This window comes from Amblyraja radiata, chromosome 1, assembly GCF_010909765.2.
Source record: "Amblyraja radiata isolate CabotCenter1 chromosome 1, sAmbRad1.1.pri, whole genome shotgun sequence".
NCBI classification, from domain to species: domain Eukaryota; kingdom Metazoa; phylum Chordata; class Chondrichthyes; order Rajiformes; family Rajidae; genus Amblyraja; species Amblyraja radiata.
In genome coordinates this window covers 27,104,705-27,121,662 of record NC_045956.1, presented here as the reverse complement: position 1 = coordinate 27,121,662, position 16,958 = coordinate 27,104,705, and the positions used below count along the sequence as shown (strand labels likewise).

At 42.9% G+C, this 16,958-nt stretch overlaps 1 protein-coding gene across 3 annotated transcripts in view; it reads left to right on the top strand.

Moving 5' to 3' along the window:
- Positions 1-16,958, top strand: part of tll1 (tolloid like 1) — a 372,266-nt gene that overhangs the window by 207,824 nt on the left and 147,484 nt on the right. For all 3 annotated transcript variants that reach the window (XM_033019027.1, XM_033019018.1, XM_033019035.1), the window contains one exon: positions 2,373-2,497. In XM_033019027.1, the coding sequence (XP_032874918.1) occupies positions 2,373-2,497 (125 nt within the window). The remainder of the gene's footprint in view (positions 1-2,372; positions 2,498-16,958) is intronic.

Below are 16,958 nucleotides of genomic sequence, written 5' to 3'. Positions count from 1 at the left end.
CATCGACCAGCGGTCCCCACACATTAGCACTATCTTACACACACTGGGGATAATTGACACTTATACCAAGCCAATTAACCTACAAACCTGTACGTCTTTGGAGCGTGTGAAGAAACCGAAGATCTCGGAGAAAACCCGCGCAGGTCACGGGGAGAACGAACAAACTCTGTACGGACAGCACCCGTAGTTAGGATCGAACCTGGTTTCCGGCGCTGCAAGCGCTGTAATGCAGCAACTTGAACAAAAAAATTGATAATTTAAGCAAAGACAGATGTGGGTTACCTTCAGGTGTCAGACAAAACAACCCAGTCAGGAAACTATTTCTAAGATAAAACCTTAAGGAATATGAAAACATGCCTCGAACTGATGAAATGGGAGTAGAAGAGATGTAAATGTGATTACCAACAAGTCTACACTCCTGGCCTGTGCTGTTTTACTTGTTTTCCAACAGGCAGATGTGGGAATGCTGCATTTGCTCATGCTTCTTGTGAACACGCTCGAGGCAGGAAACATGTTCCCGATGTTGGGGGAGTCCAGAACCAGGGGCCACCGTTTAAGAATAAGGGGTAGGCCATTTAGACCGGAGATGAGGCAAAACATTTTCACCAGAGAGTTGTGAATCTGTGGAATTCTCTGCCTCAGAAGGCAGGGGAGGCCTATTTGCTGGATGCTTTCAAAAGAGAGTTAGATAGAGCTCTAAAAGATAGCGGAGTCAATGAGTATGGGGAGAAGGCAGGAACGGAGTACTGATTGTGGATGATCAGCCACGATCACAGTGAATGGCGGTGCTGGCTCGAAAGGCCGAATGGCCTAGTCCTGCACCTACTGTCTATTCTTCTGAGTTTGGGATGGCCAGATGTGTTTCTGAATGTCATTCAGTGACTGTTGGTGGCACAGGGTTTTGCCTCCGTTGACAATTCAGCAAACACGCACAGGTTCCAGTGATCTCAAGATCGGCCTAGTTCAAAACTAGATTGGAGTAATCTTATTTGTTGCATTTACTCGCGGTATCAATAGGATGCCTGAAAGTATTTGTTCACTTAAAATTTCTAATGGACAATCTTTTGCATTAGAATGGCAAACATGCCAAAGACAGGATACATTTTTTTTAATGTGCCAAGTACTGAACTTGCAAGATGGGAATGCTGATAAGGAATTTGAGAATGAGATCACTATATACTGCACCCAAGCTTCTTCTGTTCATTAAAATTAACGTCTAGAACATTATAAAAAGTATTGACCCCTGCACTGCTCCATTGTAAAACACCCTCAACAGCATAGACTCGTTAAATACACCTCAATCAGTCCTGCAGGATCGATCTGCTATTTATTTCCTTGAAGTATTACATGGTATGAGAAAATAAAAGACATCCAATTAATTAATTTATTCTGGTTCTGTTTAATACTGATACTTCAATGTCTAAAAAAAAATTGATTGTTAGCCACGTGAACTTCTTTTCTGAATGTTTATTTATGTTTCTGCTGTTGTTTATACATTAATATGGTGTGTTCGTACCTGAACATTTGGTGAGATGCCTCTCAGAATGTACTTCAATATACTATTATTTTTTTTCCTTTCACTCTTTTGCTGAAAGGTTAATTCTGTCCTTAATATGCAAACATGGGTTTTGCTGCCCTCCAGCGATTTGGTTAAGGAGCAAATATTCGACTGTGAAAGCTGCAGTATTTATTAGCAGGCCTGCACTCCTTAACTGGAGGTGATTCCTTCGACCAAAGTCCACACCTAGTTGCCTCTAGCATCATAGGCAACAAAGGGGCGGCATGGTGGCGCAGCAGTAGAGTCGCTGCCTTACAGCGCATGCAGTGCCGGAGACCTGGGTTCGATCCCGACTACGGGTGCTCTCTGTGCGGAGTTTGTACGTTCTCCCCGTGACCTGCGTGGGTTTTCTCCGAGATCTTTGGTTTCCTCCCACACTCCAAAGACGTACCTAGATATGTAGGTTAATTGGCTTGGGAAATGTAAAGATTGTCCCTAGTGTGTGCAAGGTAGCGTTAATATGCGGGAAGCGCTGGTCAGTGGACCAGTGGGCCGAAGGGCCTGTTCCCGCGTTGTATCTCTAAACGACATTAAACTAAACTAAATGGTGAAGGGCAGGAACCCTTGTTAGTGTGACAGAGGAGATGGCCCTTTATCTGTTTTAACTGCGATTAGTTAACTCGCTGCAGACCAATTAGTCTAACTAGATGACACTCTGGTGGTGTACTATGTACTATGAACACATGCTTAAAATGCCTTGTAAAGGGACACGTTAACCTCCAGACACCTTTACTCCAGACACCTTTACTCTGATGGATGTAAAGAAAATTGACAATATTTGATCATACCAAGTGACAATTCTTTCTTTTCCCAGAGGAATGTTTCTGGATACCATTCTACCCGGACGTAATGAAAATGGCATACGACCTCCCATTGGCCAACGTGCACGATTAAGTAAAGGAGACATTGCACAGGCAAGGAAGCTGTATAGATGTCCAGGTATTGTGCTGCACAAACTGGGATTTGGGTCCACGGTTTTTTTAGGAGATAATGAAGACAGAAACTACTATAAACCTCTGCAAAGTGCATCTCAGTGAAATGGCAGGAAGTTTGCAAAGCGTTAGAAATAAGAATGACCACAATGGAAGTGTGAATATTCTGACATATATATAAACAACATGTAGTTCACTGTCACCTGATACCAAAATATTGAGAGAAAGGCAAATCACATGCATTCATATTATTGATATTATAGTAGAGTGAAAAGGTATCTTTCTTTCCGCAAAAAAAACATTTTTGTGACGTGGTCTATTATAGCCGTTGCTGCTTCTCTATCTCTCAAAAATAGTCGGACCGTAAGCTTTTATTTAACTCTCGGTTGTTGAGAACAATTTGAATGTCATACATGATCGATCGTTAATGGCAGAGTCCTCTTATCCTCTGGAGCTGGTTTAGCAACAGTAAACGATGATTCTACGTGATTCGCAAACCACGGCAGAAGTAATGTTTCAGGTTTCTTATCCTGCCTTCTGTGAAACCAAAGATAGACACAAAATGGTGGAAGAACTTTTTTTGGCATGGAAAAAAACCCGTTCATTTTGTGAAACATTAGTATATATTAATTGACCAATATTAATTAACCAGTGGCCTAGTGCAATGGATGCAAGTTCAACATGTCTACAAGGAGCTACTATTTATGTTATCATTCAAATTATTTTATCATTCAAATGAGTGATGAGCTTAAAACTGAAAAAAAAAATTTAAACTATGGTCTTCATTGAACCTCAGTTTCAGTTTAGTTTATTGTCACGTGTACCGAGGTACAGGGAAAAGCTTTTGTTGTGTGGGTAAACAAAAGTGCTGGGAAACTCAGCATCTTTGGAGCGAAGGAAATAGGCAACGTTTCGGGTCGAAACCCTTCTTCAGACTGATGTGAAGGTGGGTGGGGGGGGGGGGGGGGGGGGGGCGGGAGGAAGAAAGGAAGAGGTGGAGCCAGAGGGCTGTGGGAGAGCTGAGAAGAGGAGGAGAAAGTAAGCTTTTGTTGCGTGCTAACCAGTCAGCAGAAAGACAATACATGATAAGGGAATAATGTTTAATGCAAGGTAAAGCCAGCACAGTCCGATCAAGAATAGTCCAAGGGTCATCAAAGAGAGAGGCAGTAGTTCAGCACTGCTCTCTGGTTTTGGTAGGATGATTGACTTGCCTGATAACAGCTGGGAATAGACTGTCCATGAATCTGGAGGTGTGCGTTTTCACACTTCTGTACCTTTTGCCCGATGGGAGAGGGGAGAAGAGGGAGTGGCCATGGTGCGACTCATCCTTGATTGTGCTGCTGGCCTTGCCAAGGCAGTGTGAGGTATAAATGGAGTCAATAAAAGGGAGGTTGGTTTGTGTGATGGTCTGGGCTGCTTCCACAATTTGCTGCAATTTCTTGTGGTCTTGAATGGAGCTGTTCCCAAACCAAGCTGTGATGCATCCTGATAAAATACGCTCTACGGTGCTATCTGACCTTGACACCAATGGGAAATTGGGAAGGTGGGCATTGTAAGGAAGGGCAGGCACTTTCTCCTTTTCCATCTTGTCCTGATGTGAAGCAGCTCTGTTTTACATGGCAGATACTTCTCGACATTCAAGGTTTAATCCTGATGGTGTCAATAAGATCCAATCCATCATTATATTTGGAGGCTCGAGTGGAGAAGAAATTTTGACCTCTCCACCAGCCTGGTCTAATCGAAAGTGGATTGTGGGCCACGCAGCTAAGTTGGAATGTTTCCATTGTTCTCATTGGAAGGGAAGGCCTTTTGTGACACTACTCAACTTGACCAACATTTGATTACAATGAATTTCCAGGTGCTCCCAACAAACCAATTTGGGGATTTGTGGGAGGTATTCCCGCTCCTCACTTATAATCTGTGCCTGTGGTCCCATATAGACACAAAATGCTGGAGTAACTCAGCGGACAGGCAGCATCTCTGGAGAGAAGGAATGGGTGACGTTTCGGGTTGAGACCTTTCTTCAGACTGATGTCAGGGGAGGGGACGGGACATAGATAGAATGCAGTCGGAGACAGTAAGACTGGGGGAGAATTGGGAAGGGGGAAGGGATGGAGAGAGAGGGAAAGCAAGGGCTATTTGAAGTTAGAGAAGTCAATATTCATACCGCTGGGGTGTAAGCTGCCCAAGCAAAATATGAGATGCTGTTCCTCCATTTTGCGTTGGGCCTCACTTTGGACAATTGAGGAGGCCCAGGACAGAAAGGTCAGTGTGGGAGTTAAAGTGCTGAGCAACCGGGAGATTTTCCCTCAATTTCTTGTCTCGGCACATTTGTGCTTCGGGACAGTTATAACTCCACAGCATGTAGCATTCATTGCCAGAGTAAAGCATGTGGATAATATTGAAATAATCAATAATCAATAATCCACTACAATGGCAATTGGGTGGATTATCTACAGCCTGGAAAATGAAGTAGGAATCTAACAGAAGAGATTTCTTTCTGTTTAGTGTAATTTAGTTTAGTTTAGAGATACAGAATGGAAACAGGCTCTTCGGCCCACCAAAGTGACCAGTGATCCCCGCACATTAACACTATCCTGCACACATTAGGGGCTATTTACACTTATACCAAGCCAATTAACAGTCAAACCTGTACTTCTTTGGAGTGTGGGAGGAAGCCGAAGAACATGCAAACTCTGTACAGACAGCACCCATTGCCGGGATTGAACCCACTTCTCCGGCGTTTAAGCGCTGTAAGGCAACAACTCTACCGCTGCACCACTGTGTCGCCATCACCGTTTCCCCTGTTTTCCTCTCATAACCTCTTAAGGACATTCTCTTCACCTCTCCCTTCAAACCAACCTATGGTCATAGTGACTCATGATGACTTGTCATGCCTTATTCAGTGGCGCAATGATAAATTTGTTTAGATGTAGTTTAGTAATATTCTTGTCAGGCATACTAAGAATGCTCTAGTTTTAGACATCTCAGTTTGATGTGTCGGATTAGTAAAGGTGGCTGATGTCTGCTCAAAGTTTCATTTTCCCGCCCACTGTTTCACTGATTCAAAATTGCTGGGAAGAAACCAGCGTTTCGAGCTGCCCCGTGGCTTGCTCCATTCACGGCTTCATATTGGACAAGTAATTTTAATGACGGAGGTGGAACTGATAGCGTTTCCAATGTGATGTAAGCTTGCCCTCCCATATGAACCCGCACACATATGGAAAATGAAGCAAGAAATATTCATCCCCATTTTCGCCATCATAGGGCGGCACGGTGGCGTAACGGTAGAGTTGCTGCCTTACAGCGCCGGAGACCCGGGTTCGATCCTGACCACGGGTGCTGTCTGTACGGAGTTTGTACGTATCCCCTGTGACCTGTGAAGGATTTCTCCGGGTGCCCAAGTGTCATCCCACACTCCAAAGACGTACAGGTTTGTAAGTTAATTGGCTTTGTAAAATTGTAAATTGTCCCCAGTGTGTGTAGGATAGTGTTAATAATCGCTGGTCGGTGCAGACCTGGTGAGGGCCTGTTTCCGTGCTGTATCGCAAATCTAAACTAAACTAATCTAAACAATAGAAAATAGGTGGGCAGAAATAAGGTGGGCAATGAGAACACTCGAATTCTACTCCTTTGTCTTCTGCCTCAAATCCACACTGAAATCACAGCTTCAGCGTGGAGACACAGATAAACTGAGAGCTTTCAGTATCTGATAAATGGCACAAATATTCTTCTTCTTATCGAGTCCACACACAAGATTAGAAATTGTTCAGCCAGAGCTGAACACACTTCTCAGCATCTGTATAATGGTGTCTGTCTTGTCGCTTCTTGTGCTTCTTGTGCACAAGAAGGTGGTGGAAAGATTGGTGGAAACAGGGCCGAGACGTGAACGCTCTTTCCTTGACCCCATGGCACAAATCAAAAAAGGTTCCATCTGCTTTCCACAGTTAATGGACTAACTGGACTCATTACAGCAATGAATGTTAGCATTGCAGATTATAATATTTAATCTAATCAGGTATCGATGAAAGCTCGTTGATCTGAAACATTATTTTCCCTTTCGAGGACATTCATGAATGATATGGGATTTCATGTATTTCTGAAGAAAAACTAAAGATAGACTCAAAATGCTGGAGTAACTCATCGGGTCAGACAGCATCTCTAGAGAAACGGAATAGGTGACATTTTGGGTCGAGACCCTTCTTCAGACTCCTGAAGAACCCGAAACCTGGGACTACTTCAGGAGTCTGAAGAAGGGTCTCGACCCAAATCGTCACCTATTCCTTTTCTCCAGAAATGCTGCCTGTCCTGCTGAGTTACTCCAGCATTTTGTGTTTATCTTCGGTTTAAACCAGCATCTGTAGTTGCTTCCTACACATATAAGAAAAAACAGTTGCCCTATGTGATTTTGACATAGGACGTTAATTCTTCATGCGACCAGGAGAAGCTGTGGGAATAGGACTAGGGTCAAGAATCTCTGGGCCAGCCCCAACTCCATCTGTGGAATCTGGAGGTCCTGTGCCATGTGGTGAGCAGGAGGGTTAAGGGCCTGTCTCACTTACGCAATTTTTTCGGCGACTTGCCGGCACCCGTCATAGTCGCAGCAGGTTGCCGAAAATTTTCCAACATGTTGAAAATCCAGCGGTGACCAGAAAAAGATACGATGCAGTGTGACGCCTGTTTGGTGGTGAGTAGTCGCCCAAAGAGTCGTACCTTTTTCTGGTCACCGCTGGATTTTCAACATGTTGAAAATGTTCGGCAACCTGCTGTGACTATGACGGGTGCCAGCAAGTCACCGAAAAAATTGCGTAAGTGGGACAGGCCCTTTAGGCTTGGAGTGGTACTTGACTGTAGATGGTATCTGCCTGGTATCTGGCTTGACCAGAAACTCAAGGACCAAAATTGGCCTGGGAGCAGATACCAGATGGAGATTGGGCATCAGTGAACACAGTACTAGACTGGGCCTGGGCACTATAAACTGCGATTGGTTATACAGAGTCGCTGCTTGGAACTGTGAAAACAATAGCTGCTCTCTTTATTGCCACCTGAGATACTGGGCATGCTTTGAATATTCACCTGAAAAAAGAAATACAAATATGTACTTCAAAAGAAAGTCCAATAATGCACCATAGTGATAACAAAATACACCATTCATCCATGTTAACTAAAGTAAACGGTGGCGCAGCAGCACGGTGGCGCAGCGGTAGAGTTGCTGCCTTACAGCGATTGCAGCGCCAGAGACCCAGCTTCGATCCCGACTCCTGGTGCTGTCTGTATGGAATTTGTACGTTCTCCCCGTGGCCTGCGTGGGTTTTCTCCGAGATCTTCGGTTTACTCACCCACTCCAAAGACGTACAGGTATGTAGGTTAATTGGCTTGGGTTTGTAAACTTGGTATAAATTGTCCCTAGTGTGTGCAGGCCTGTGTTAATGTGCGGGGATCACTGGTTGGTGTGGACCCGGTGGGACGAAGGGCCTGTTACCGTGCTGTATCTCTAAACTAAACTAAATTAAAACTAAACTTTCTGATTTTCTCAGTCTGGATTTCACTTTGTTGCAAAACCTTAGGAGGGAGACTTTTGCTTGTAAGATGGAAAGTGCCCAAATGAGTTCCAAAGGTGATGTGTTGCATTAACTGGACTTATTTAGTTTCACCTTCAGCCAAAAGTGTTCAGAATGATTTGAAGAGTGTGTTCCACATCGTGGCTTGTGAAAACTCTGTAAATTTGTACTGTAATTTCAAATGGTGGCGCATTGGATGGAGCTACCTGCTGCATCTATGGTTATCATGTCTTGTGTGCACTAGTTCCCCAGGCTGCAATAACACAGGTTAGAATTTGTAGTGATTATTTGCAATTATTGTCGAATTGTCGGGCTGAAATGGTTCTCAGACAAGACAAAATGAGCAAGCAGACATTTTGCAGATGTCATTATTCACGATGTTACTAACGAACAAACAGGAAACTTATTACATTAACATTTACTGTACATAAAGGTCACTTTAGTAAAGTTGTTTATACCTCCACCCTTTCATTTAGTTCATTACTAAACCAAAGATCCCATTGGCACCTGATAGGATCTCCAGCATGCAAATGGTTTACATATTAGCTACACAATTCTCTAACCTTAATCAAAATTCCTTTTTTTTGTGTGCAAATATTGGCAGAATAAATGATCAAAGAAGATTATTTCTTTGAAGAAACAATCTTCAAATGTTGGAAATTTGTTCTTCAAAGAAGAACAACATTTCCCACTCTGAGGATAAAGTATTCTGTTATTTGCCATTAACTCTGACCTCAGATATATTACGATATCAAAAGGTTCCTAATTTGGATAAAGTTAACTTGACATCATCTTGGCATAACATTTCACATCCAGGTAATAATTGGTGTTGGACTGTGATAGTCATTAATTTGATCCATATTTCTCATTTTAATTTTCTTAACTTTAGTAAAGATTATCAAAGGTTTATCCATACCAAGAACTATCTATCTACTAACATTTAGACTTTCGAGATGCAGCGCGGAAACAGGCCCCTTGTCCCACCGAGTCCACGCCGACCAGCGATCGATCACTCCACACACACCAGGGTCAATTTGCAATTTTTACCAAAGACCATTAACCTGCAAACCTGTATGTCGTTGGAATGCGGGAGGAAACCGACGCACCCGGAGAAAACCCACACAATCACAGGGAGAATGTACAAACTCCATTCAGACAGCACCCTGAGTCAGGATCGAACCCTGGTCTCTGGCGCTGCAAGGTAGGAACTCTACTGCTGCGCCACCGTGCCACCCTGGGCAGTTATCCTGATGTTTCCTGTCCAGTCCGTCATCTTCCTGTTCTTTTCCTACATAATTGCTTCCTGATCACAATATCTTAATCATTATTATAATAGATAGTAAATTCCTCAACCTTTCTATATTCTGGTCTACTAATCTACAACTTGACATTCAATAATGATGCTGCATGCAAAGCACCTCACATTGTGAACAAAATATCTTTCTTTTAAAATCTTTTTATTGGGTTTTTTTCAGCAAAAAAAAGCAAAAATAAAACATAAAAAAACAGAGCAAAAAGAATAATGATAAACAAAACAATGGTATTGATACATAGGGATCAGGATTACATTAATAACAGGTATAACCTAACATGAGACCAGTCAAAATACACAATGTTATAGACCTCCCGGTCTCTATGTAAATATAGTTAAATCTTTAAAAGGAAACTTATAAATATTAAAAAAAAACACAAAGGTAAAAAGACAAAAAGAAAAAGAAAAAAAGGAAAAAAAAACAAAAAACCCCTAACTAAAGAAAGGAAAAAAAAGAGAAAAATTGATAATAATAAAATACGCATAAAAATAAAATAGATTAAAAAAACAAAGCAAAGCAAAACCGAATCTGAACTGAGAATTTCAACAATGTAAGTCTGTTTGTCGTCAAGTCGTTTCACCCTATAGAGGTAAAATAATTTTATTTATTTTAAATAAAATATCTTTATTGAGTTCTCACCATTAACCATTAACCTTAGAACAATTAACCATATCCAGGTCACATGCTTGCTTCTTTAATTCTTTATTTCAATGCTATAAATAACGTATGTAAACAAAGAAAATCACAATCACTCTTCAGAAAAATTGATGAATTCAATTTTACTGTTCCATTTTATGTATCCACCCGATACATACTCATCGCAATGCATTAAGGGGCTGTCCCACTGCGGGGACCTAATTCGCGACTTTAGAAGCGTTTTCCCTCGACTCATACCCACAGCATGGTCGACATGAGGTCCTAGGAGGTCTTTGTAACTCTTCTTCATGCTCGAGTGTAGTCCCCGCGTACTCGAGGCCTCAGTTAGTTCGCAGCGTTTTTTTCAGCAAGCAGAAAAATGCCCGCGAGTAAAAAAAGGTCGCCATGGAGAAAATTGATATTTTTTTACTCGTTGGTTTAGTCGAGGTAGGCCGTTGTCGGTAGTAAATGTTAGTCGTAGGCAGTCAAAGGAAGTCGAAGGTAATCGAGGGTATTCGAAGGTAAAGCTCTTTGAGAAAAAAAAGGTAAGTAAACCGACCGGTAATGTTAAATGCCTGCTAAACTTTATTAAAAGTTGGCTGGCTTCTTAAAAGTGTCTCCCCCCCTTCTCCCCCCTTCTCCCCCCCTTCTCTCCCCCCTTCTCTCCCCCCTTCTCTCCCCCTTCTCTCCCCCTTCTCTCCCCCTTCTCTCCCCCCCCCCTTCTCCGCACTCTCTAAAGGTCTTACCGTAACTGTGCCAGCCATCTTTTACCTTCCTGTTCATTGTGGGTGTGAATTTCAGATGGCGCTCCCCCATTTTCCCTGGCCCTTGCCTTTGCAATGTGTTTGTGTGTGTATGTGTGTGTGTGTGTGTTTGTGTGTGTATGTTTGTGTGTGTGTTTGTGTGTGTGTGTGTGTGTGTGTTTGTGTGTGTGTGTGTGTGTGTGTGTGTGTGTGTGTGTGTGTGTGTGTGTGTGTGTGTGTGTGTGTGTTTGTGTGTGTGTGTTTGTGTGTGTGTGTGTGTGTGTGTGTGTGTGTGTGTGTGTGTGTGTGTGTGTGTGTGTGTGGTGTGTGTGTGTGTGTGTGTGTGTGTGTGTGTTTGTGTGTGTGTGTGTGTGTGTGTGTGTGTGTGTGTGTGTGTGTGTGTGTGTGTGTGTGTGTGTGTGCGTGTGCAGACGGTCGATCTGGCTCACGGTTTCATCGCTGACGGTCGATCCAGCTCGAGGTTTTTCAGGCTAGTGTCCTCGAGCTTGAAGGTCGAAGACAGTCACTGAAAGGTCGCGTTAGTGGGACAGGCCCTTTAGGCTTCAACTACTAACATCAAAAATCTGCCATTTTGGCATTAAGCTTGTTTCAAAGATTATAATCTGTCTGACAATTTCAAAACCAGTTTCACGATGGACAATAGTCAATGCTCTATTGATTGTTGTGCTAGAAGGAACTGCAGATGCTGGTTTAGACCAAAGATAGACACAAAAGGCTGGAGTATTGATTTTATCAGTTATCACTGTTTCCTAGTAAACCTTCCTGCAAGGACATTGGAGCTCCTTCAGTTTAAGTGCAATCCATTATTTTTTAATTTATCCCTCCTTCCCCAGAAACGACGTGAATGTTCCACGTACCTGAAGCCGTGCCCCTGTACCAGCACCTTAGCCGCACATTCACCTGTATTATATTTCTCTTTCTTGCCTCGCTAGCAAATGGTGCAGACAATAATCCTGACATTACAACCCTGAAGGCCCTGTCTTTTAACTTTCCACCCAGCTCTTTATGTTCTTTTTGTAGGACTTTCATCTCTGTGCCTGCCTATGTTCATAAGTGATCATAAGGTGCAGAATTAGGCCATTCGGCCCATCAAGTCTACTCCACCATTCAACCATGGCTGATCTATCTCTCCCTCCTAACCCAGTTCTGCCACCTTCTCCCCATAACCCATGACACCCGCACTAATCTATCTCTGCCTTACCTCTGCCTTAAGAATCTATCTCTGCCTTAAAAATGTCCATTGTCTTGGCCTCCACAGCCTTCTGTGGCAAAAAATTCCACAGATTCACCACTTCTGACTAGAAAAATTCCCCCTCATCTCCTTCCTAAAGGAACATCCTTCAATTCTGAGGCTATGACCTCTAGGCCTAGACTCTCCCACCAGTGGAAACATCCTCTCCACATCCACACCTAACTTCCCTATTCGGAAAGTTTCAATGAGGTTTTCCCCCCCTCATCCCTCTAATGTTCTCCTATGTGTTCAGTGAAACAAACTAGATTCATTGTGGCAGTGATTAGGCAAAGGGTTCATTTGTCCCTGGAGGAAACAATTTATTTTCTGTCACTTCCACCGATTTAAACAACCTTTCCCCTTGTCAGAATTAATGAGGTCAACAAAATCCTCTCAAATACCAAATTAGGTTAGTGGATTGTTGCCAGTTTTTTTTAATGTGTGTGAATCACGAACCTGCATTTAGAGGTTCCGACATGACTCGTGGGGCCGACTGGAATTGCACATGGCCTTTGTGGAAATATGGTCCTTATTTCATCAGATGCCAAACGTTATTAATTAAAATACGATCTTTTAAAACAACAGGAAAATAAAGGAAAGCAAAGAGCAATGCCTGAAACAGGCCAGATGTCATACACAGTTCTCACATTAACCCCCATGCATAAAGGCACTACCTCGCAAAACAATGAAAGATACTGTAACTTTCACATTAAATAAGACATGTTTTTCTTTCTTGGCCAAATCCTGATATGTAATTAATTTAGACAGAGCCTGGAATTAATTCAAATCTTCTCCCAACAAAGATTGAAACCCCTAATGTCCTTTTCCCTCTCTCCCCCTCTCTACCGCTCCTCTCTCCCCCCTCTATTAGTCCATCAACCAATAGTCTTGAAGCCTGTAAGCTTTCTTATTTTCTAATCTCTGATATTTTAATAGAAAACAGTTTACAATAGTTTATGAATTCAGACTCTCGGTTTGAGGGAGGGTCTCGACCCAAAATGTCACCTATTCCTTTTCTCCAGAGGTGTTGCCTAACTGTGGGTGGCACGGTGGTGCAGCGGTAGAGGTGCTGCCTAACAGCGCTTGCAGCAGCGAAGACCCGGGTTCGATCCTGACTATGGGTGCTGCCTGTACGGAGTTTGTACGTTCTCCCCGTGATTGCGTGGATTTTCTCCAAGATCTTCGGTTTCCTCCCACACTCCGAAGACCTATAGGTTTGTAATTTAATTGGTATAAGTGTAAATTGTCCCTAGTGTTTATAGGATAGTGTTAATGTGCGGGGATCACTGCTCGGTGCGGACTCGGTGGGCCGAAGGGCCTGTTTCCGCGCTGTATCTCTAAACTAAACTAAACTAAGACCGACTGAGTTACTCCAGCATTTTGTGTCTATCTTTGCTGCAAACTAGAATGTGCAGTTCCTTCCTACACAGTTTATAATACTTGTTTGTCGTATAATTTCAGGCTATATTTCTGATCTTGTCACAGTTAAAGCATTTTCCCAGTTCAGATGACCCTCCTCTCATTTATTTGGGGGATATGTCATAAACCTCTTAACTGCCTTTGCTTGCTGATTATTCTTGCAACACCTACTGTGGAGCCGTATCCTTGATCAGTTGGAGGTGATGTTGTGGGGAGGAGTGGGCAGTGGTGGTTGTCCTGTTTGTTCACCCCTTCTCAGTCAGCCCCACAGAAAGTCCAGGCATTACAACAATGTCCATCTTAAACTCCATGCCGCCAGCAAGAGTTTCCAAGGTTCACTGACTACTTACATTAACCAGTGCTGGAAACGGGGCTTCAGAGAGAGGAATATACATGGATCATAACTCTTCATGGAAAATTGCCCAATTGAGAATGTCAAAGATTGCTCACTTCCCTGTGGCATCAAACAGGAAATTAGAAATGCGTGCAACAAAGGTAAAACAGTTATAATGGGTGACTTCAATCTACATATAGATTGGGTGAATCAAATTGGCAAGGGTGCTGAGGAAAAGGATTTCTTGGAATGTATGCGGGATAGTTTTCTAAACCAACATGTAGAGGAACCAATGAGAGAGCAGGCTATTCTAGACTGGGTATTGAGTAATGAGGAAGGGTTAGTTAGCAGTCTTGTTGTGCGTGGCCTCTTGGGCAAGAGTGACCATAATATGGTTGAGTTCTTCATTAGGATGGAGAGTGACATTGTTAATTCAGAAACAAGGGTCCTGAACTTAAAGAAAGGTAACTTTGAGGGTATGAGACGTGAATTGGCCAAGATAGACTGGCAATTGATTCTTAAAGGGTTGTCGGTGGATATGCAATGGAAGGCATTTAAAGACTGCATGTATGAACTACAACAATTGTTCATCCCAGTTTGGCAAAAGAATAAATCAGGGAAGGTAGTGCATCCGTGGATAACAAGGGAAATCAGGGATAGTATCAAAACAAAAGATGAAGCGTACAAATTAGCCAGAAAAAGCATCCTACCAGAGGACTGGGAGAAATTCAGAGACCAGCAGAGGAGGACAAAGGGCTTAATTAGGAAAGGGAAAATAGATTATGAAAGAAAACTGGCAGGGAACATAAAAACTGACTGCAAAAGTTTTTATAGATATGTGAGGAGAAAAAGATTAGTTAAAACAAGTGTAGGTCCCTTGCAGTCAGAAACAGGTGAATTGATCATGGGGAACAAGGACATGGCAGACCAATTGAATAACTACTTTGGTTCTGTCATAATCTGCCGTAAATAGCAGGGAACCGGGGGTCAAATGAGATGGAAGAACTTAGTGAAATCCAGGTTAGCTGGGAAGTGGTGTTAGGTAAATTGAATGAATTAAAGGCCGATAAATCCCCAGGGCCAGATAGGCTGCATCCCAGAGTACTTAAGGAAGTAGCCGCAGAAATAGTGGATGCATTAGTGATAATTTTTCAAAACTCTTTAGATTCTGGAGTAGTTCCTGAGGATTGGAGGGTAGCTAATGTAACCCCACTTTTTAAAAAAGGGAGGGAGAGTGAAAACGGGGAATTACAGACCAGTTAGCCTAACATCGGTAGTGGGGAAACTGCTAGAATCAGTTTATAAAGATGGGATAGCAGCACATTTGGGAAGTGGTGAAATCATTAGACAAAGTCAGCATGGATTTCTGAAAGGTAAATCATGTCTGACGAATCATAGAATTTTTCGAGGATGTAACTAGTAGAGTGGATAAGGGAGAACCAGTGGATGTGTTATATCTGGACTTTCAGAAGGCTTTCGACAAGGTCCCACATAAGAGATTAGTATACAGCTTAAAGCACACGGTATTGGGGGTTCAGTATTGATGTGGATAGAGAACTGGCTGGCAGACAGGAAGGAAAGAGTAGGAGTAAACAAGTCCTTTTCACAAAGGCAGGCAGTGACTAGTGGGGTACCGCAAGGCTCAGTGCTGGGACCCCAGCTATTTACAATATATATTAATGATTTGGACGAGGGAATTGAATGCAACATCTCCAAGTTTGCGGATGACATGAAGCTGGGGGGCAGTGTTAGCTGTGAGGAGGATGCTAGGAGGCTGCAAGGTGACTTGGATAGGCTGGGTGAGTGGACAAATGCATGGCAGATGCAGTATAATGTGGATAAGTGTGAGGTTATCCACTTTGGTGGCAAAAACAGGAAAGTAGTCTATTATCTGAATGGTGGCCGATTAGGAAAAGGGGAGATGCAACGAGACCTGGGTGTCATGGTACACCAGTCATTGAAAGTAGGCATGCAGGTGCAGCAGGCAGTGAAGAAAGCGAATGGTATGTTAGCATTCATAGCAAAAGGATTTGAGTATAGGAGCAGGGAGGTTCTACTGCAGTTGTACAGGGTCTTGGTGAGACCACACCTGCAGTATTGCGTACAGTTTTGGTCTCCTAATCTGAGGAAAGACATTCTTGCCATAGAGGGAGTACAGAGAAGGTTCACCAGATTCCTGGGATGTCAGGACTTTCATATGAAGAAAGACTGGATAGACTTGGCTTGTACTCGCTAGAATTTAGAAGATTGAGGGGGGATCTTATAGAAACTTACAAAATTCTTAAGGGGTTGGACAGGCTAGATGCAGGAAGATTGTTCCCGATGTTAGGGAAGTCCAGAACAAGGGGTCACAGTTTAAGGATAAGGGGGAAATCTTTTAGGGCCGAGATGAGGAAAACAATTTTCACACAGAGAGTGGTGAATCTCTAGAATTCTCTGCCAGAAGGTAGTTAAGGCCAGTTCATTGGCTATATTTAAGAGGGAGTTAGATGTGGCCCTTGTGGCTAAAGGGATCAGGGGGTATGGAGAGAAGGCAGGTACAGGATACTGAGTTGGATGATCAGCCATGATCATATTGAATGACGGTGCAGGCTCGAAGGGCCGAATAGCCTACTCCTGCACCTATTTTCTATGTTTCTATTGTTTCCCCACTTTGTCCCGATGGGATCATTGTTACTACTGCTGTTACTGACTATTTTTGGACATTGGGTTTAAAATCTTAATGTCATACCAAGGATGGTCTGTCTCATTGTGTAGGAAGGAACTGCAGATGCTGGTTTACAGCAAAGACAGACACAAAATGCTGGAGTAACTCAGCAGGACAGGCAGTATCTCTGGAGAGATGGAATGGGTGACGTTTCGGGTCATGACCTTTCTTCAGACGGAGCGTCAGGGGAGAAGGAAACTGGAGATATGGAAGGGTACAAAGAGAATGTAAGTGGTGAAAATGACAGATCAAAGCTGACGATGTTCAAGGAAATGTAGAATGGTTCATTGTTGATCTGTCTCAATATGGGCTTGTTTGGTGCCCCATGGTATCCTTCACCTCCCAATTAAGAACTACAAATTTAACCTGTTTCTTTTCCAATACAATTTTCATATCTTACAATTCTTCAAAAGTGCCAGCAACCCATGAGGCTATTACACATAAATGCTGCCTAAAATTCCAAACTCCATTTCTTACGAGCATAGTTCCTCCTTAAAATCCAC